Here is a 23,050-nt window from a genome sequence, read left to right on the forward strand (position 1 = left end):
AACGTCTTCAGATTTCAGAGATTAAAATTCAAAGCAAATACGTTCTTTAACTTTTTGGGGGGTCAGTTTTATTGAAACCCAGATGGCTTTTATGGAATTTAAAGGAGGTAAGGAATAGTAAAGGAGTCACATATAGAATTCAAGCTTTTATAAAGCTGTTCTCAGTGGGAGGGGAAAAAAACCCCCAAAAAACCCTGCAAGGCTGATTGTTGACAGATTCATGCCTCTGTCAATCACAATATACAATGTAACTAATATCTGTCAAGCAGGGAGTAGGGACCATTTTATCCTTAAGTGTAAGTGACACCAGCAGTGTTTCCATTTACAATTCATGGAACCCATCCAGCAGTTTATCAAGGACAGACCATGATGACACAGTGCCTGGCCTTGTGCCCCCAGGGGGTTCAGATATGAAGTCATTTTCAAGAAGATTGCTTACCCTGGGTCTATTGAGAGTCTCTCATTGTAACATAACCCAATCACAGATGTTACAAATTAATAATTCATCCTAATTTCTAACGGTGTTTTTTTTTTTTTTATTTAAAGCTGGAGAGGCCCTAGTGTTTTTTTTGTTAACCAAGGAAATCTGTTTTTAATATAATACTAATAGAGTAGATTCACCAGAGGGGATTTCTATGTTGACAGCAAATACGAAAATTTAGTATCATTAAAAATAAATGGTAAATTAGACATATTTATAGCAGCCACAGGCAATTGCTACAGAATATATAGATGGGGGCTCAAATCCAGTAATAATTAACACACAATTCAAATTTGAAAAACTCATCTTTTCAAACACCCTGGAAAGGATTCACTGTATCTCAGCATTTGCAGACAGCAGCACAGTTTATAAAGGGCTCTTTATTCATACCTGGCAAACAAATGTGTCTCTGTGATGTGTGAAAATTCTCAAATGTGAAAGTGATTAACAAGGGAGTAATGGGATCTATTTAGTGCTAAGAAAAGCCTGGTATTTACCAGCGTAGCTTGGACTAATGACCTATCAACTTGGTCCTGACAACAGCCAATCACTACTGCATCAGTTTTGATAGCGTCCAGAGTTCTAGGACCAGCTGTCCCATAAACTGTCCCCATAATCTTTGAAAAACACAAGCTAAATCTGTCATGAAGTTTAGGAGTTGATTTGGGAGTTTTGCGTGTAGCAGGGCGTAGGGAAGGGAGAATCAGAATTTCCCATCACCAAGTAGTTGATCTGATGTGTTTGTTGAAACTTAGACGGTTGAACTCCTAGAACAAATGGCCCCGATTGTGCAATGTTTCAATAGCATTTCTTGCTTTAGCTTAAATCACTCAGAACGTTTAGTTATAGAGGCAGCCATTGCCGTTAAGCCTCTTCTTGTGTTCTGATAAGAAAACGAGGGTGGGAATAACACCAACAGACTAGAGTTTGTTAAGAGTTAACTCATGAGAACTGTAAAAGCACGATATAGATTCAGCACGGAGTGTAAAGATTAACGACAATGAAAATAACAGTGTGACTTATGCACCAGGCAGTTGTGCAGTATGGAAGATAAGAGTGGAAGTAGTTTCTGCTCCCACATATGGTGATGAATCCACTAAGCATGAGATTTGACTGTGACATCCTTCTGAACTACAAACATTGTGAGTCATCATAAAGTCACCTGTTAGTCACAGTGCTTTGGTATTTGACCCTTTGGCCTTTTGCACTGTGACTCTAACCTGCTGCCTTTCATAAAGCTGAAGTGTATGAGGCTGGGATGAGGGTGTAATGTGGAGCACCCTTGCCCTTAGTCAGATTGCCCATGGTGCTGATGAGAAGGCATATTCCCAGGCACCACCCCATGCTTACTGAATCAGAAACTCAAGTTGGGGCCCCCAAATCCACACCTAACACTCTAATGGTGAGATTTTTATGCTTATTAAAGTCTAAGAGGCACTGGTTTAGTTATGAATGTTTAGAGTTTGCAACCATCTGCCTCTTTCTTGGGGAATTTTACATTTGAATCACTTTTTTAAAGTCTAGTCTTTCTTGTAGTCCTTACCAACACTTGCATAAACCAGGATTTTTTTTTTCTGTCATCTTAATGGTTAAATCCAGAGTCATAAGAAAGTTGAAATAATTGTAAATTTTGCTACAGTTTATGAATCATTGAGCTAAAGGTGGGGCAGCCAGGTGTTGTAGAAAGTTCACTAGTCCAAAGTCTGGAGATTAGGGCTTGTGGTTCTGCCTCTGTCAATCTACCAGCTGTCAATGAATTGTGGTGGACTTTAGCATATCATCTCCTCATCTACAAAATAATGGAGTGGTGGGCCATATCTCTATGAGCTCTTTCAACATTTAAATCATAGAATTCTATATGATTGGCTCACCCAAATAGGAATAACTTCTGTTGTTTTTCATTTTGTAGTGTCTGGTTCTTTGAAAATAACCAATCAGGTGCTACATGCCCGAATGGCTGACTGGGTCCACCTGATCCAGGTGTGCTTGCTTTAAAATTTCTGAGGTGTTCTAAACTCTTGTACTTGGAAAACAAAGATTAACTAGTAACAACATAGATAACTAACTGTAAACAATTTTTTAACCAACACACTTGAGTACATAGTCACATAATGCACAGAGGCATGTGCATGTGTGTGTGTACTACACATCTGGTTGTATATCATCAGTACTTCCAATACTTCTTTTTGATGAAGATTTCATTTGCTTTTTGCAAGATACCTGTAAAGAAGATTTCTAGCTGCAAATTAAAGACTCTAGGGAAGTCGTTGCCTTCCTTGTTTGTCTTTGTCCTCCGTCACTTTGGAATTTCCTTCTGGTTTTATATATTGTATTTACAGGTACTCAGGCTCTAGCATTTTGCTAGCTTGTCACAGAATGAACATTTTGTTTACGGTAAAAATGGGTTAAAACTCATTACTAGGTTATGAAACCAATTTAAAGGAACATTAAAAAAATCAGAATAGTAAGTATAAGTATTATTTTGAAAAATGTTTCTATTTTGTGTAAATATGTGTACGTGCTCTTGTGTATGTATTGCGAGTACATGTAGAATGTATTTCTTACTGTTGGTGAGGGTAAAAAATGCTTGAAAACCATTGCTCTGCAGGATAGGGTCTATGGCTTCTTGGTCCTCTAAGGGACACCTCTGCAATGTAACCACAAGGACAATAACAACATTATTTGCATTTCTCTTTTTGGTCTCAGTGACCACCCTGGCTTGACTGGTTGCACTCCCCAGTTGACAAACACTGGGCAGTCTAGCATCACAGTCAGTACTTACCACTGTATATTTTTGGTCTGACCTATTTCCACAGCCTTTTCTGATCTATGAAGTTACTGTCAACACACTGGGAGGTATTATTTATCTTCCTCCGATGGTTTTGGGTGACAAAGAATCATCCGTGGAAAAAAATACCACTAGTAAGGTTGTCCCTTAAAAAATAACAAAGTTCTTCCTCAGTGTCTCCTTTCAAGCTTTCCCCCCTTTGAAGTTATTCGGTTGTCAGGAATTAAAGCCACACCTCTGCACACATCAAAGGCTTTATAATAACTGAAGAACAGCCTAACAGCACTTCAGAAATTCTCCTTGTTTCTTCTGCTCCATGTGGGTAATGAGGACTAAAATTGTGATGGGAACAGGGGAGCTTGAAGAGCAGACTGTCTGAAATAGGAACATGGAACACAATCCCAGCAGCTATAGCAAAGAACATTGAATGTTAGCTACATGGTGAAGACAGCTGGACCGTGTGGGGGATGAGGATCATTCTGTAAGGGTCATAGTCATCTCCACTGTAAAATCACACTGCATATAGTCAAGGTTTGTGATAAAGCTAAATTTGGGAAGGGATGAAGGGTTTGAGTAAACAAACTATGAGGCAAAGAAATGCCAAATATCATTGCTTAAATAAAACAGAAGTTTGTCTCTCATTAACATAACTGTCCAGGGAAGATAGTCCCAATTGGCTCCACACAGTCATTCGGGAACCCAAGGTGATGTCTACTCTACCATTTTCAACATGTGGTTTTCTAGGTTTGTATGGGCCATGCCATTATAACTGGGGAAAAAGTATAAAGATACATGCATGGAAGCATGCATGGGCTTGGTGTGGAAGTGTCACAGATCACTTCCACTCATATTCTTTTAGATGAAAGTTGATCACATGGCCATAGGTAATGCAGGAAGGCTGGCAAGTGTAAGTTACCTAGACAGTCATATATTCCTCTGAAAGACTTTCAAGACCAGCTCACAGCCTCTTTCACAAGATGAACAGTCACCAGATACCTAGTGTGTACTAAACATTCCATCAGGTACTTTAGATACACCATCTTAACTAGTCCTCAAACGACATTAGGTGTAGCAGTAAACACAATCTTAACTTTACAGAAAAGGAAATAGAGGTCCAGAAGATGTAGGAAACAGCTGAGCAAATCATTACCATTCTCCTTCTTAGCATGGCAATGATTAATTGTGCATTTACTGTATTTCAGATGCTCCTAATATTTCAGACAACATTGCCTTTCATTGACTTATTGTGGTAGGCAGAATGGTTCCCTGCCCCACCCCACCCCCCCTTCCAGATATCCAGATTCTAATCCTTGGAATGTATGAATATGTTATATTACATGGCAAAAGGGACTTTAATGGTATGCTTAAAGTTTGGGACTTTAAAATAGATTACCATGAATTGGCTAGGTGAATGACTATTGAGTATAGTTACATGAGCATAGAATTATCTCTGGTTGGGGTCAGAGAGATGCAGCAGAAGTAGAATCTAGAGGCTCTCTGCAGGAATGGGAGAGACCTGATGGGCAGTTCCCACTGTCAGTCAGTAAGGAAATGGATCTTATCCTGCAGGTGAATCCTTCCAGCAACCTGAATGACCTTGAAAGTGAATTTTCCCCTGAGCTTCCGGAATGACATAAGCCCTATTGATACCTTGAGCTCCATCCTGAGAGACCCTAACTGAGAAACCTAATTGAGCAACATTGTGCATAGACTTTCTGACTCACAGAAACTATAAATATTAAAAGGGTGTGACTCTAAGCCACCAAGTTTGTGGTTGTTACAGCAGCAATAGAAAACTCGTGCGCTTTCCTAAATCTTTGAAGATAAGTGTTGTTACTTTAATTTTATCGGTTGAGGAAAGTAAAATTGATTGTAAACTGGGATTTGAATATAGATGTGTTTGGCTTCAAAGTACTTTTTACTCCAAAAATATTATACTTCCTTCCATGAGATGTTGACATGTCTTATAAAATGTACATAGTGTTATGAAAATAAAAGGCATATTTATTAGTATTAGGAGTGATATTTATTCCAGAAATGTAAATAGGTTTTAAGAATAAATGATCAAGAAAGTACTGAAAAACAACAGACACAAAAGTAGTTTAGTTTGGAATTTATTTTCAAGTCTAAAAGAAAAACAAGAGAGAGCAATTATGTGGTTAGTTATGCCTTTTTAAAAATTAAAGAAGCCACTTTTGTTTGTATAAATAATTAAGAGATCCATCTTAGTTCTGTGACTTTAAGACAAGATCAAATTAAAGCAAAGTAGAGGTGGACAGTTTAATCTATCCTTTGTTTTCTGAGATCTTTAGTTGCTCTTTTGGTCTGACAGGTGGATAGATTACTTTTCCCTCCTCAAGAATTTTCTAATCACATAAACATTTACAAGAGAAACAGATGTTAACAAATGAAAAGAAATATGCAATAATTTGAGATTTCATGAGGATAAATCTAAATTATAGAATTTGCATGTAAAAATTTCCAATGTCAATGTTTTATGATGAGAAATCTTTGGATATAGTATTATGACAGCATTACCTACTGTGAATGTAGAATCTTCCGAGAAGTTGCTTTTCAAGGACTTAGAAATTAAGGGTAATTTTCCTAATATCCATTGGGGATATTATATAATCACTTGTTCTTTTTCTAGACCCCAGACTCAATTTTTAGAATGTTGCTGATCACCAAACAGTTTATATTTAGATTATGCAGGTGAAAGCTGGTTATGTTGCCTGGCTCTCGTTTCTCTTTATATCTTTGGACCCCATGCCTGAAATTCAGTATGCCAGGTGAATTTACTCTGTGAAAGAAGAAAACGTAAGTGCAGATAATAAAGCAAAAGTCTCCTTACTTTTCTACTGTTTATGACTGCCATGTAAGAAAAGCTTGCAGTTACAATAGGCAAAAACAACAACCAAACAAACCCCAAAACAGGTGTGAAATACTCATTTCAAAGACAAAAGGAGTTCTGCTTCCTTTATGTCTTCAGTTGTATGTCTCCACTTGATCTAACATTTTCTTTCTCTCTCATCCCAACAGGAATACTATGATAAAGGAGATTACATCATTAGAGAGGGCGAGGAAGGAAGTACCTTTTTCATTTTGGCAAAAGGAAAGGTAACTATTAATTAAAGCTTACTAAATCAAAAAGATTATTTTAAATCAGTTTGCCATAAACTCAACTATGCTTTGCATTGTAACATAGGTCCTCCATTTTGGACAGATAAAGGAGCTTCTACCGGTAGAGTCCCATGCAATTCTGTTTGAACACTGGGTTTGGAGCGGAGGCCACAGGACCCCCTAAGAAATAATCACTTCTTAGTAATGTTATGTAGGTCACTTGATTTTTTGGGGATAGACCTAGCTTAATTGTATATGAGATGGCTGGATTATTTATAAGGTCCCTTCTGGCTATGAATATGTGATTCTCAATCATCCTCAGATTCCAAGATCAGTACTAGAGTATTTTCTTATCCAACAGATATGACAAGTAGCAGGTGGAGAATGAATTCCGCAATTGAAGACTCTAACAATTAGGTATCAAGCTTATAGAACTAATATGGCTCAGAATTTCAACTGATACAAAACAACTCAAGTGAACTTAGATGCTGATGCAAAATTTATATTAACATGTACAATAAGTCTTTTTCTTAACCTAGATATTGAATGGATAACATGTTGCCAGTTGTTCCAATGTTGACTCAACAATGTTACTCAGAGATGAAAAACATCTGTGAAATATTGAAGGGAGGGGTCAATTCTTGAGTACCTGTGTGTATAAACTGGCAGATTTTTATGTATGTTATCTCTTCTCTGGAACAGTTTATCATCAGGGAGTCAGGCACTGCCATTTGTAAACTGGATTGTGGTTGAACTTTGAATTTGGCCCCAAGTGAAGGAAAAACATGAACAAAATAGTTTCAAACCTCTGAAACTCTTCAACACTCAGAACTGCTTCCTGTCATTTTTTTCCAGCCTAGACCCCATACTTTGAAAGAATTCTTGCTAATAAAAAATTGCGTTTATTATTTTTAAATTTTTAATTCATTGTGACGTACATAAATGCCAAACAGAATTTCTATTCAGCCTAAAGCAGCACTTGTTACCATGTCGAATTGGAATAACTCTAACCACAAACAGGGCTTTTGCTGTTTGGCCCTGCTGGGTGGGGGGTTCTTAAGCCTTTCTGGGAAACAGATTGCTTTGAGATGCCCATGAAAGTTGTAGACCCTTTTTCAATCAACATTCTGCATTCAGTTTTAGGAGATGCACAGGATTCAGCCAGTCAATCTATTGATACCAGACTCAGAACTACTGATATTCAACCTTATTTTTGATTAATTTGTCAACTCTATTAGGCTTTTTAAAATAGAAAAAGTTCCCACAAGACCATTATTATTTGCTTTGTGGATCTCTCAGAAGGAATCACTGGATTCACATTTAAAATTTAACTTTAGGAGGTGGAGTTTAGATGGTGAATGTTCCTCTTACAGTGGGTAGTTATTTGATAATATTGGCCCATAAGATTTCTCACATCTATCAAAATGGGTTGAATGTAGGTAATTGTCCTAATTGCCATAAAATTAAAACAAAGTATTGTCTTTTTCCTTGTTCAGGTTTATCTAGGTCTGGAGGGTTTGCTTGAATGAATGTGTGTTCAGATTCTCCTTTTCCTTCAGTCTCTTTTTCTTTGTATTGTTTAACATTGTTTAGGTAAAAGTAACACAGAGTACAGAAGGCCATGATCAACCACAGCTGATAAAAACACTGCAGAAAGGAGAATACTTTGGAGAAAAAGCTCTTATCAGGTGAATTCATGAATTTATATGCCATAGTTTAGATAAAATGCTCTATTTTTTATATAAAATCATTTAGAGTTGTTAAATTGAGCTACCAAGTTAATGGCAACAAATATTCTAATATTATATATTTTGAAGTGATTTCTTAGAATGCTTTTTATGTAGGAAGTAAGTATACTAATTTGCAGAGGAAATAATTGGAAAATCTTAAGTTTGCTAGTGAAAATGAAATTGGTGTTCTATTAAACTTTTTAGTTTCAAAAAAGTGTCTGAGAAAAGATTAAAACTAGAAAAATTACCCTTATAAACAGATTTTTATATTTCCAAAGTTTGAAATATTGCCTACTTCAGAGTTTTGACCTTTTAAAAAATTATGAAATAATTGTATATATTTTGTGTGCTTTTAAATCATCAAGTCAAAAGTAGTCTTTTCTTAAGAATTTTTATCAGCTCATTTTGCAAGTTTTAAAAACAACTTGAAATAGTACATTTGAAATTTTTAGCACAACTTTCAGCCTTGAGGTATGAGTTTATTTACTGTTGATCTAATTTGTGGAAGAAATATTTTTAAAAGTTAATTAAATGGCTTGAGGCACACTTAGCATTTCCTGGAACTCATAAAAACCTCAAGTCTGATCAAATGCATTTTCCTAAATATAAATAACTTTATAAAATATTAAGTTAAAGTTAGAGCAACACACTTTATTGGAATTGTCTATGTTTTCAAATTAATACTTGGAATTACTTAAGAAATAAGTTAAAATTTGCATATGACTAAATGCATTTGTTTCAACTGTATGATTTTGGAAAAGGAATAGTCTTCCTGTTCATTTGTCTTCTTAACCTTTGCCCATGAAACCCCAATTCTGCTGATTTGTAGATCAGGTTTTCATAAGTACAGAACAAAGAAAAAGTGTTCAGATATTACCTGAACACAAATTTGAGTCTTTAAAAATCATAAATCTCTTAGTTTTTAAAGAAAACCAACTACTAAAAATAAAGTTTTAGCTATTATGTAAATAATTTAAAAGTGGGATTTAAAGACAAACTGAATTCTTCTTTACCACTTTATAGCTAGTAATGAACTTGTTTCAATATTAGGAAAATTCTTCTTCTTTTTGTTTCTTTGTAACAGAATATACATTCATGCAATATAATAACGTAATATCATTATCCAGGACTTCAATGTCTTTGTTCTTAACACTTAAAGGTTTTCTCATACTTTCAAGCAAAACAGCTGAAGCTTGTAAGTGCACAGAACTTTGTAAATGCAGTATAGAGTCAAAATAGCTCTTGAAAGAAAAGATGTTATTCAGTTTTGCTGAGCCTGAAGTAATTTATGCTGTATGTTGTGGCTAGCCAATTATAGTGTTTTCCCATAAAAAAGCAGGGGAATTTATGTTTAATATAGACACTCAGTTCCTAAAGGTGTTTGAAAGCATTAAGCTAAAATCAACGAGAAGGAAAGTTGGAGATAAATATTTTTATATTTTTGTGCCTTTTAATGCTATCACGTTTTAGGGCCACTGACCATGATTCAGTATTCCTTATATTCTGTATATTTCCATGACTTGACATTAAATAGTCCCTGGAGTTCTTTCAGAATTTGATGTGAGAAAATAAATCTATGGAACTTACACAGTTACTATGAAAGAAATATAAGTGTATTTACATACATCTAATACTTGTAAAATGTTTGCAGAGAATATTCTCAGTCAGAATCATGATACTGACATGCAAAAGGAATACCATATGCCTTTCCTTTCTCTAAGCTCACAAATCAAATGGTTGGCCCACAGTCAAGATCATGTCTGTGTCTGTGTCTATGTTTATATCTATTTCTAGATCTGTCTGGCTCTACATCCACCATCTCTATCTCTGTCTCTACCTTTACATATACAAGTACAAACTACCTGCTCCTGTCTCAAAGGTCCATGAAACTGAAGTGCTTTCACTCATATCTTCTAACAAGGACCCTGTAAACTTGGGAGGGACAGCGAGTTATGTCAGAAGGTCTCAGAATGTGAGCTAGGTAGATAGGGGTCTTCTTTGAAATAGTAGAGATGGGCTGCCAGTGTTTTTCCTGTCCCATTACTAAGAGAAGGTAAAGGAAATATACTTTGTGTGATAACATTTTTGATGAAGTTGTCTAGGAGAGTCTCAAAGTGTACTCCAGGGTATGCTTGGTACTCCCAAGTCACCTTAAATGAATCTCAGAGCGTGGGGTGCCTTGTGGATGTACCATTTGTGTGTGTGTCTTTTAGTTTATAACTAATAGAGGGAGGAAGCTAATATAAGTAAAGGTCTCTAAAGAAGTACTTTACCTGATACCCATTGGCATTCATTAGGTAATTAAATTTGCAACCATTAGATCATATACAATTGCAAGATATCAGTTATAAGATGCACTGCTCTATTATATTTTTCCTAAGAAAAAGAAAATGCTGCTAATTACACTATATTTTACCAATTTTAAGACATGCTATGATGAAAAATATACACTTTGAAATGAAAGTATTTTAGTATTTAATTAATTGGGTGATATGGCACTGAAATTACTTTTTTATTTTATTAATGATTGGTTTATCTTATGCTAATTACTTGACTGTTTTTCCAATACATTTCTCTGATCAGTTAATTTCAGTTTTGCCTTCTTGTTAATGAATACTTCTCCTTTGGTCAGAGGAGAGCTATTTTAGTTGGACTTTCACAAAGCTCAGAATGAGATTCCATTAACATTTGTTGTCACTTATTCTTCTCTGTTCCCAGTGCAATTATCTTCTTCTCCTCTGAATTCCTTATGTACATAACCTCTGTTGGGGCGTATTTCAAATCTTTTTTGGGAGATATAAATTATGATGTATAAAAGCAGTTTTGGGGAGGTTTAAGTGATGGTTGTGTTTTCCTACAAAGTTAGTACATTCCCTAATAAAAGTGGATGTTTAATTTCTAATTATAGTGAAAATTGAATTTCCTATTTTTGTTTGCAGTGATGATGTCAGGTCAGCTAACATTATTGCTGAAGAAAATGATGTTGCATGCCTGGTTATAGATCGAGAGTGAGTATACTGATGTTGGAGGAGGCAGGCCACTGCCACCTTTGAAGACTTGGCCTTCTGTTACTCCAAGGCCGATCTGTTTTCTCATTCATCACCACTTGGAAATACTGGCCGATCTCAGCTGCAAGTACATTCTATTAAAATTCATGGGAAGGAACAGGGCCTTCTGATCTGAATTGGTCTGTGGCAGGGGCAGATGCTGGCAGGCTAAATATTTTGTGTGCAGAGTTTGTACATAAATATCAGCAATAGACTGATTTAAATTCTGCATCTTCTAGGGAAATAAGTTTATTAGTTCACTTATGGATTTCTTCTATACAATATAGTGAACAATTATAAAATTTATTTCTAAAATGCCTTTAGTAGTCAAAAATGTTTTGAACAAAACCTCTCTCAAAGCATAAAATATTTATTAGTTACATATTTTTCCAGAGTCACTTTAATTGAACGTTTGTGGTAATTTATAAGTGATGTGTGTCAATATTAATCTCTAACTGTCTTAGGTTATTCTTCAAAATAAGTCTCATTTTATATCCATCACTCATTTTAAATCATGTTTGAATCTGCCCCCTTGGGTTTCTCATTAATCAATTCAATATTTATTGGTTATCTACTTGACAAAATGAAGGAAATTCAGTGATACCAAAGGCAGGCCACTGTCAGAAAAGTCATAGTGTAGTCAAAGAAATAGAGCATACTCATAGGAAATATTAACAAAAATTATAAAATGACAACAGATATCACAAGGTAGTATATAGTTGACTGCTAAATAAATACAACATTCATTGAACATAGATTCTAGAGATATAGAGCTGGAAAAAAATTTTAGAGCATTTAAAAATATATTTTTATTATGGAGAAATTTAAACAGACCAAAAAATAGACAGAATGGTATCATGAACCCATAATGCAAGTTAAACAATGATCAATTGATGCCTTATCTATACCCCTTTACCACTTTCTGCTATCTCCACACTATTTTTAAGCAAATTCCTAACATAAAATTATTTTATCTATACATTTTAGTTGCATTTCTAAAAGCTAAGTATTATATGTAATGCATGACCACAATAATGCTAACATGCCTGAAATGTTAATAATAATTCTTAATATCACTTAGAGTTGTTTTAATTCTCTCCTCTACAGATACAAAATGAGTCCCAGGTAGGTTAAATAATTTCCCCAACAGTGCTCCCTGTGTTGGAGCCGTCCCTGTCTGGGCTTCCTAACTCATTTCCCCATGCTTTCCACCATGCCAGTTGGCTCCCAAGCATGTGTTCAAAAAGAAGAGCAATCAGTATGCAGTAAAGTGGTTAAGGTTTTATTTTAATTTTTCGGTGTGGAAAAGGGATTTAAAGTATTAATAGGACTTTTCTAGGCAAAGAGGAAATGTCGAGGTCCCCCTAGGTGAAATAAAACCCTCAAGCAAAAGCGTAGGACTAGAAAAGTGCCAATTGTGTTCAGATAAAGGTAATCTTTGGATGCCAACTCTCAAATGGAAAATATATTGGTACAGTGTTGTATCAATAATGCATTGTCTTGTATACATGTTCCTTAAAATATGTGCAAGCACTGAGTGGCATTAGCTGTGTGGTAAAATATTATAAATGGATGCAAAATGCTAGGACTAAAAATAGGATAGAAAGGAGGAACTCATTTCCTTTTTCTTCATTGTAATCACATACACCACGTATTTATAAAATATCTCATGTATTCATAATCCATAAAGAGGATATAATAATTTTACATGGCTTAAAAGTTACTTGCTAGTTTATAATTTTAAAATGTTTAGTTCACATATGTGTAATTTAGAGTCTGCAAAATACAAAATATTGCATTAGGCACAATGAGACATAAAAATTATGTAAATTTTTTCTGTGGGTGGGACAAACTGATTATCAACTATAACTAGGTTTACTTACATCTTGGATTTACTGAGACAGTTCAGATTACACCAGCATATTTAATATTGACACATCAAGTCACTCTGAAATATATTCCAGCTTGGATGATAAATTATATGATCATCCTAGCTATGACTTATAGACTAGAATAAGATCCCACGATAATGCGCTCATAGTAGCCTTTATACGCTTGTCATATTATAACACTTTGATTGCTTTATTTAACATCTGTCTCCCCACGCTTCTGTAAGCTTCATGAATACAGAAACATGTAACTTGTTCACTGCGGTTGCAGTGCCAGCCTTTGACATAGTCCTTGGCATATGGGAAGTGCTCACCAGATGGTGGCTGAATACAGGGCACCATCCTTGCAATGAAATATAGTGCCTGAAAGCCAATGGCTTTTTATTTCTTCTTTCTTAATTCATGATTTTAACAAATGCTTACAAGAAGGAGAGTTAAAGTTTGAGTTATATTTCCTATTTTTAAAAGTGATAAAATATGAAATAACCCTGCTGTATGGCAAGAGCTCTAAACAAATGGGAAATGCTATTTGTCACATCTCTATCATTGACCATTGGTACAAATTTCAAAAAAAGCTCATTAGTTATTGCTCAGACTATAGCATCTGAATTAATGTAAGCTATATGAATATCACAGCAACAATGTTGTAGCTGTTTAAACTTGACTTTAGGATTAGTTAGTGGAGAATTTCTAGAGACCTATAGCACCTGTCTCACCTCTATTTAAAAAATAAAATTTGTTTACAGCAATACTGCAGTTAGTTTAATAGCCAGCAAAATAATGCTGAAGTATAGAATAAATAAAAGTAAAACAAAGTAAGAGTGTTTCCTTTTTAACAGAAAATTTCAACTATTGGAAATTAGAAAATTCATAACCATCCTGTTTTATGTCTCACTACTCTTCAGTCAACAAAGGTCAGCCCATAGAACAGGCTAGAAAAGAGTAGAGAATAGATCTGGAGGGGAAAAGGAAAAATACTCTGCACAGTATGTAATATGTGCTTAATAAAGTAAATATAGATTGGTTGTCAAGTAAATGGGTAGAGGCAGTAAGTTGAGACAGCACAATACTGAGGTGGCTCTGGCTTATTAGTTTTAGGTATTTTGAGGTAAACTCACTCTTTTCATTCTACTGTGTACCAGGTACTTAAAATGTTACAAAGATGATTAAAGCATGGTCTTTACTTTTAAGAAGGATACTATTTTGTAGTAGGGAAAAGAAGTACCCTAATAATTACAAGTCAAGATAGATTGTTGGAGATAGAAGCAGGGAAGCATTGGAAGTAATCAAGAAAGTTGGCCTTTCACTGGTGGGGAAAGGGATTATTTTTTCTCAAGGGCATAGGACTGTGTTAGAATTCCCAATGATCATGGACTGGAGACCGAGAGATTAGATCAGGCCCATGAGGAACCTGTGATCCAGGAAGGGTGAGAAAGGTAATGAGATGTTGGCTAATCCTCAGAGAACTACTAAAGTAAGGTAAAATGATTTAGATTTAATTATGAAGGAATGTGAAATGGAGAGAGTTATCTTGAGACAAGAGATAAATTTTATTCTCGATTTAAAAGATATATAGCTTAACTTAATTAAGCAAAGTTAAAAGAATCTGCAACCCCTGTAACCTGTTGATTCGGTAAACACGTCATGTAAGGCTGTTCCCTTCCCACTATCTTCTTAAAAAAAATGTTGTTAAACCTTAAATACAAGGCAGAAAACTATAAAAAATGTTTTCTGTTCTCATTAATAGCCGCTTTGCTTTTATAAACTCAAAGGATCAATTTATATGGCTTTTAATAACCATTCTACATATTACATCCACTTTAATATCTCATAAATTATTTAAAAATGATTTATAAAGTCATAAATAACCAGCTAGTGTTTTATGAGCTTAGAAGAATGTCAAGTTGCCTTGGTAACTATCAGCACGGAGCATTTTATTTTATTCTATCTATTTAGAACATTCAACCAAACTGTTGGTACATTTGAAGAGCTGCAAAAATACCTTGAAGGATATGTGGCAAACCTGAACCGTGATGATGAAAAAAGACATGCAAAGTAAGTGGAGGAATGTTTTCCTGAGCTGGAACTGACTTCTGGCAGCCAATAAAGAAGGGGACAGAGGGTGTGACTTGCTGTGTGGTAACTTTTAATGTGCCTTCACTAGAAAATTCTGGAGAGTTCTTTTTAATTGTTCTTCCACAAAGACACCACCACTTCCACTACCATGGATATTATCTAAGTCTATTATAAATAGTCTGCTCCTTTATTTTGGGTGATGAGTAGGAACGTTAGGGAGAAATGTTCTAATCCAGGGACTTACAAAAGGGATATTTTATGTTGTCTGGTGACTTAGCTCAAAAAGACATTAATATTTGATTAGAGGTAAAGAGCAGGGTTATAGTTAGAATTTTTTCAAAATGTAAAGAAACTATTGCCCAGGGATATGTGGAGGAGGGGGTTGGGTAGGTCTCTAAATGTAGTGATAGTGATTCATTTTTTTTATGTACTAGAAAACTCTACTTTGTTAAATGAAAATTATTTGAAAATTGTTTGCTGAAACATTTTTTTAGAGTGAATGCTTAAGCATATGTTCACTAGATAATGCTATCAAAGCCATATAGTCAAAATTCTTAGAAAACTTAAATTTGAATTCAATTAGAAGATTCAATCAGTACTTCACATATGTTTTTGCAATTTTTATGCTGAAGGCCTTTTGTGGTAATAATTTATGAATATGTAACCCGGAGCAGTAAACCTTATTGAAGGAGAAAAAAATGGGTATTTCCAAACAACAATACTTAGACATAAAGTAAGAAATGTACTTTTCACATTTCACAAAGCAGTTATTTTGGTTCAGCCATGCAAAGCTTCAAGATCTGATAAAACTAGCAAAATGTGGGAAAGATTGTCAGTGTGGCATTCTCCTGTACATGCAGCAAAGGAAGTGGCCGCCTTGCTTTATTCCTTTTCATTGACTGCTTTTCATGGTGGTTTTTTAATAGCTTTTTTGAGGTATATATATATTTAATTTAAAAAAAATTTCCACACTGAGAAGAAACTTAAGAGGTACATTTTAAATACCACAAACTATACCCATTTTACCTCTCATTGATTCAATTTGGCATTTGTCTGTTCCCTGGTGTATGTGTATGTGTATGTGTATGTGTATGTGTATGTGTATGTGTATATATGTGTGAGTTTTATGTTTATATGTTCTATTGTTTTCTCCCTGCATGGGACTGAATCTGATCCATAGAAGTTGAGATAGCCTTTGTGGCAACTATAAATCATAGTTACAGCAGAAATCAGACTGTCGTAGGAGTGAAATTTATGTATGGCATGACACCTTTTGATTATGGGTGTGTGTGTGTGTAAAGTTTCACTTCTCTTGTACAGGCGGTCCATGTCTAACTGGAAGCTGTCCAAAGCACTCTCTCTGGAAATGATTCAGCTGAAGGAGAAGGTGGCCAGATTTTCCTCATCATCCCCATTCCAGAACCTTGAGATTATTGCAACACTGGGCGTTGGTGGGTTCGGAAGAGTTGAGCTTGTAAGGGGTTTACGTTTCAAGCATCTGAGAGAAGCCTTTTGACTTTTTTTTTTGTTTTATATTCCAGCATATCTTGGAGGAATATATGAATTGTTACTGCTATCTTAAATGTTGCTTTGAACCAAAATTGAGAAAGTAAACTTTTCACTCTGTAAATTGTATAGTAGCAGGTCTGTGCTAGTAAGTAACTTGTAATAATCAACTGCTAGTTCAAGCTTACATCACATCTTTTGTGAATTTTCTTCTCAATAATTATCAATGTACCAAGTAAACGCTTCCAAAAGGAAACATAAAATAATGTATTTTCTAACAGCAAATGTGTGTTATATACATTCATGACACTTTTAGTCTCTATACACTAAAAAAAAGAAGAATGTGTCAAGTGAAAATGCCATAGAAATGAAATATTCAATGTTATAGTTACATTCTTTAAACAACTCCAGTACCATGTCTCTATTTCACTTTCATTATCTTATTTTTGGGTTGCTCAAAATTTCATATTGTGAGAAAAGACAAGAAGATGAATGCAAGGGAATATTTGAAGAGCAGCCTTCTGTAGTGTTGATCAGGATATCTTGGAACTTATAGCCTGATTTCAGTTGTGCCTTCCACATCACCCCCTCCCTGAGCTATCAGCTTCCAAGGAGTAGCAAAAGTGGTACTGTCAGAACAAGTTTTCTAAGGAAACTGTGGAATAGAGATCTGTGGCCTTACTGGGTACAGATGGCTCTGAGGCCTTGGCAATTACCAAGTCCTTCTTTGCCCATCAGATTTTTAAGGATTCACCATAACTTATCTTCTGGGAACTCTGCTGACTCGCTGGTCTGCTGGCTGGCCTTGGGCATGAGCAGATTTGAAATGTTGTCAGGAAAGTCTGGACAGTACACTTCACACCCAGTGCTTACTTCATCTCTGATGGGGGTGGGGACAAATGGTTCTTTAGGATACATAATGTGTGTAATGTCTCTTTTGCCTTATGGAGAGACAAAGATAATACCTGTCTGCAGTGGTATTTTTCATCAAAGTTTGTGGCAAAAGGATTCCATTAACAAAGCTGAGATCTGTTTTCCAATAATAATTGAAGCAGTAAATTCACCATTGATTTGGAAGTCATGGGCAGCACTAACGGCAAACATGAGCAAAATATGGAGTGCAGCCATTTCTGCACAATCTAGTTAATTGTCTAGCGTAGCCTGCTTATGGAGTTTTAAATCTATCAAAAAGTTATTTTAAAATATTTATTTCCTTTTAAGAAAATAATTGTTTGTGCATCTAGAGTAGTACTGTTTAATAGAACTGTGCTGAGGGAAGTCCCATATCTGTGCTATTCAATAGGGTAGCCACTAATTAGATGTGACTGTTGAGCTTTTGAGATGTGGCTAGTATAACTCAGGAACTGAATTTTTAATTTTATTTGATTTAAATTTAAATAACCACATGTGATTTGCAGTTATCATATTGGATGGTACAGATATAGAGCTTGATTTCATATATCTTGCTTTAGGCTGGGTGCAGTGGCTCATGCTTATAATCCCAGCACTTTGGGAAGCCAAGGTGGAAGGATTGCTTGGGCTCAGGAGTTTGAGACTAGCCTGAGCAACATAGTGAGGCCCCACCTTTATAAAAAATACAAAAATTAGCTGGGTGTGGTGGTTTACACTTGTAGTCCCAGCTACTCAGGAGGCTGAGATGGGAGGATAGATTGATCTCAGGAGGTCAAGGCTGCAATGAGCCCTGATTGCACCACTGCACTCTGGGCAACAGAGTAAGACCCTGTCTTAAAATAATAATAATAATAATAATAATAATAATAATAATAATATGTCTTGCTTTGAAAGCAAAGGGAATAATAAGAAAAAAATGGCAATTCTGGTCAAAGTTTTTATGTCACGCAATTAAAAATAGAATGGCTATCTAAATATTAAGTCTAACAGAATTTTATTTTACTTTAATACAAAAATTTTAGGGCCACATCCTAGACAGATGAACTATTCTAGAAATTATGATGAAAGGGAAGTGTGTACACCTGAATGAAAGTTCTCAAAGGGATAAGTGGTTAACGGCTTCCATACTAATTAAACATGAAACAGTTTTAACTCTCATCAATTAGCATATTTTATATAGATATAAGTTAATTTTGAGGTATCTTTCCATTTTTTACATAGGTTAAAGTAAAAAATGAGAATGTCGCTTTTGCTATGAAGTGTATAAGGAAGAAGCACATAGTTGACACCAAGCAGCAGGAGCATGTCTACTCAGAGAAGAGGATCTTAGAGGAGCTGTGCTCTCCATTCATTGTGAAGTAAGTGAGCACTTGACTTCCAAGGACTTAGGATTTTCAGGCTCTTTATTTATTTATTGAAATTATTTTTATTTTTATTTTTAATTTTTGTGGGTATATAATAGGCATATATATTTATGGGATGCATGAAATGTTTTGATACAGGCATGCAATGCATAGTAATTACAGCATGGAAAATTGGGTATCCATCCCCTTGAGCATTTATCCTTTGTGTTACAAACAATCCGCTTATACTATTTTAGTTATTTTACAATGTCCAATTAAACTGTTATTGACTGTGATCTCCCTGTTGTGCTATCAGTTGCTAGATCTTATTCTTTTTTTCTATTTTATTTTGTCCCCATTAACCATCTCCCCTTCCTGCATGTCTCCCCACTACATTTTCCAGGCTCTGGTAACCACCGCTCTATTCTCTATCTCCATGAATTCAATTGCTTTGATTTTTCGATCTCACAAATAAGTGAGAACATGTGATGCTTGTCTTTTTATGTTTGGGTTATTTCACTTAACATAACTACCTCCAGGGCCATCCATGTTGTTGCAAATGACAGAATCTCATTTTTTTTTGTATGGTTGAGTAGTACTTGGCTCTTCTTTTAAACTTTCCATGCAAGAGGACAGAAAGAAGAGGAGGAGGAGGCCCCACTCTGGATTCTCCATCCAAATCACAGCAACAGTACTAAAAATGTTAGAAGTTTGAAATCTGGGGTCAGATGTTTTCCAGTTGTTTTTATTCTTGAGTAAACATCACGAAAGTGTGTGTGTATATACATGTGTTTGAGTATGTATATATATGAATATAAAATTATTGAGGAATAGTTTGAACTGGTTATTTTATTCAGACTTAATGCAAAACTGGGGACTAGGGAAGCAAGGATATGTATAAAACTCCTCAGATAGCATCCTGATCTTGAATTTCTGCAGGAGGCAGCATTTGGGCACATGTGGGAAGCCAAGGGGGAATGTGCCCTGGTACTAGTAGTACCTAGGTACCGAAACAGTCATCTCCCAATAGTTATTCTTTCTGTAGCTCTCACAAGAGTTTGCAGAAGAAATGTTAATTATTATAGGCCACAGCTCTCTATCCTTGTGAATTCAGGGGTAGTGGTGTAAGCCAGTTTATGCTTTCATGTATGTCATAATGCCCCAGAGTGTAGTTTTAGTGATTTCTGGGTAAAGTGTCCCTGTAATGACTAAAATTTATGATTTTTGTTCAAATGCTTTAAAAGACTCTTCCTGCCTATCCATCTTTCCAGACTCATTTTTTTCCCCAAGATCAACAAAGAAGTTTGAACCCAGGCGGTGCTGCCAATAGAAAGTCATTCGATTACTTTTATATTAATTATGTTCCCAGAATGGATGCCCTTTTAAAATTAGTATTTTATTAACAAACTCTGATGAGCAGCTTCAGGGCATGGATTAGATTGCATTCATTGTCTTATTTTCAACTCTTTCGAAAGTGCCTGGCATGTAGTCAGGCAATAAAATGAAGAATAAATATTAATGACAACATTTATTGAGAAATTAACATATACCAGGTGCTGTTCTAAGCTATATCTCTATGTATAGATAATCAACACATTTATCTCACTGGTCAATTAGAATAAAATGGATATATATATATTTTTCAATGAATACATATCAATAATATACATAATAATATGTAATCCATATAGAGTAAAATGAATATATATGTTCATTGAGAATCAATGAGAAAACAGAGGTTGCATAGCTAATAAATGTCTGATCTGGATTTAAGGCTTGGCATTTTGGTTCAGAGCCCACCCTTTGAACCATTTTACCTGACTGCTGCTTCTATCTGTATGTGATATGGCTGCTGTACTGTCTACTTTGGTCTCGGTGTGGTGCTAGGGAGAAAAGGGTGTCTCTTGAGGATTAAGACCCCAAAACTGCTTTTACACAATGTTGAAATATGATGCCCTGCCTAGGTTCCGCTTTGGAACTGAGGCTCCCATTCCCCCAGCTTCTAGGAGTGTGGTTGTCAGCTGAGGACTCTAGCTCAGTTCCTCTCTGGGCATTGGTTTATGTTTTTATTTGGTGAAGAGAACCACCTTGCCTAAGATCATATTCTCTCTTCGGGGACATGCATCCAACAACTGCAGAGCCCCTTGAAGCTGAGGCTTTTGTCGACACTAAGACATAGCCCAATTCTACTTCCTTCCTCCCCCACAGGTGTTGTTTCCAGTTGCACTCCCCACTAATCTGACTGCTTGCAAATCTCAGTCTCAGAGTCTATTTCCAGGGGAATCCAATGTCAATTAACCAACTAGGGGAGTTAAGACATTGACATGAATTACTACTATGCAGGGCAAATCTTAAAGGTGACATATGCAGGGGTCTCTGAGTTTTTGGAAAAAGGAGAGGACATATTTGGTAAGTGGGATAATGAGCTGTTTTGTTAAAAAGATGGCCTTGAAGGTTGGCCCTGAAGAATGGATAAAATTTTTACAGTGAAACTGAGATTAAGAAGTTCAGTCTGTGGTTAGAGAAAGGCCAATCTAAGTAAAGAGATCCACAGGAGCAGAAGCAAGGCAGTAGGGAAATCAAAGAGGATTTGGCAAGAAGCCCAGTGTAGTTGTGGGGTATTTATATGGAGATGAGGATCATTGTTCGTAATGTTACGATGACAGTTCTAAGCAATTTAAACAGGTTTTTAAACTAGATTTCTAATAATAATCATGTTTTTATCTGTCTTCACAGATTATATCGTACTTTCAAGGACAATAAGTATGTATACATGCTTCTGGAGGCCTGCTTAGGTGGGGAGCTATGGAGTATATTAAGGGACAGGTAATGAAAAACTTTGTGTACTCACATCTGGTCTAAGGGATGCTATATTTATAATCATTAAAAAAGGCATAGAGGAAATCATTAGGAAATTATTATAAGAAAATATCTCTTGATAAAATAGAGTAGTAATAGTGATATTTTCTTAGCTAATGCTACAATAGTGCTGTAACACCACAGAAGGTAGTTGTTGTCATCTCTGTTTTAGGAATTAAAGAATCCCAGACTAGAGAGGAGGTGAACTATCCCAGGTTACATGACTAGTATAAAGCAGAGTCAGGGTAAAAACCCAGAAGTTTCTGATTCCAAATCTCCTAGCAGAAGCAGTGTGATAAACAAAAGATGGGGTACGGAGTGGGTAGTGGGTAAGCCCTCACTGAGGGCAGAGCAAGATGCCTACAAAAATTCAGTTTAACACAAAGGGGTGATTTTCACACAATTAAAGTCACAGATACTTACTAAGCACCACCTATGTAAAAGGCTCCATAGTGCATGGTGGGGGTCAGGAGGAGACGCTCTAGACAGTGTGGATTTTTGTAACCAAAAGAGTAAAAGGTAGAAACTTTACCTCCGACAAGTTTAGAGTTTCCTTGGGAGATATGTATACAGTTCTAAAACATTTCATTTTTTAGTGAGAAAACTAAGTGGTGACAAAGAAGTTGGAAATTTGTAGTTAAATGCCAAATAGTGTTGTAGATGGTGAGCTCCGAGGAGGGGAGAGAGAGAGAATGTGATGATAGAGGAAGGATTTGAATTAAACTCTAAACATGACCCAAATTTGGAAAGGCAGAGAGGCAGGGAAACTGCTTTAAGACAAAGCAGGGAAGTTGGGGTAGTATTGTGTCTCTTTGTAGATGGTGAACAGAAGAATTTGGGTAGAAGATAAGGGCAACAATAGACATGAGAACGTAGGTTGGCATTAGATTGTGGAGGCTGATGCAAGGTCACATATTTACAGTCAGACCTGTGCCAGTGTTTTTCAAAGTTGGTCACACATTGCATTCACTGGAAAGCTTTTACAAAGTAAAAATGCTGTGCCCTAATGCCAGAGGTTATGATTCATTTAATCTGGGATGGGGTCCAATAAATGATTTTTTAAATGCTTCTCAGACAATTTTAATGTGCATTTATGGTTGAGAATCACTGACTTAGGCAAGGAAAGAACATTGAGCATCTGAGTAGAAGATGAACGTGTTGTGTCAGGAACTTTTTTTGGACAGATTTGAATGGGGAGAACCTGGAAGGGTTCTTTCATGATATCTGCAAATGCATTCGCCTCTTCTATCTTTGCTTCAGTAGGCAAATTTGTTGAGAAAATCTAAATCATTTTAGGAA

The 23,050-nt window shown here is 35.7% G+C and overlaps 1 protein-coding gene across 5 annotated transcripts in view; it reads left to right on the forward strand.

Annotated features, from left to right (window-relative positions):
- The window catches only part of PRKG2 (protein kinase cGMP-dependent 2), a 122,763-nt gene that overhangs the window by 53,658 nt on the left and 46,055 nt on the right, over positions 1–23,050 (forward strand). For 2 of the 5 annotated variants that reach the window (XM_078002639.1, XM_015138436.3), the window contains exons 7-13: positions 6,309–6,386; positions 7,983–8,077; positions 11,059–11,127; positions 15,012–15,110; positions 16,452–16,518; positions 18,771–18,907; positions 21,629–21,718. In XM_078002639.1, the coding sequence (XP_077858765.1) occupies positions 6,309–6,386; positions 7,983–8,077; positions 11,059–11,127; positions 15,012–15,110; positions 16,452–16,518; positions 18,771–18,907; positions 21,629–21,718 (635 nt within the window). Of the gene's footprint in view, positions 1–6,308; positions 6,387–7,982; positions 8,078–11,058; positions 11,128–15,011; positions 15,111–16,451; positions 16,606–18,770; positions 18,908–21,628; positions 21,719–23,050 lie in introns of those variants that run through there. The other 3 variants (XM_015138435.3, XM_028848470.2, XM_028848471.2) reach the window with 2 other exon arrangements.

The sequence above is a fragment of the Macaca mulatta genome, chromosome 5, assembly GCF_049350105.2.
Source record: "Macaca mulatta isolate MMU2019108-1 chromosome 5, T2T-MMU8v2.0, whole genome shotgun sequence".
Taxonomy (NCBI): domain Eukaryota; kingdom Metazoa; phylum Chordata; class Mammalia; order Primates; family Cercopithecidae; genus Macaca; species Macaca mulatta.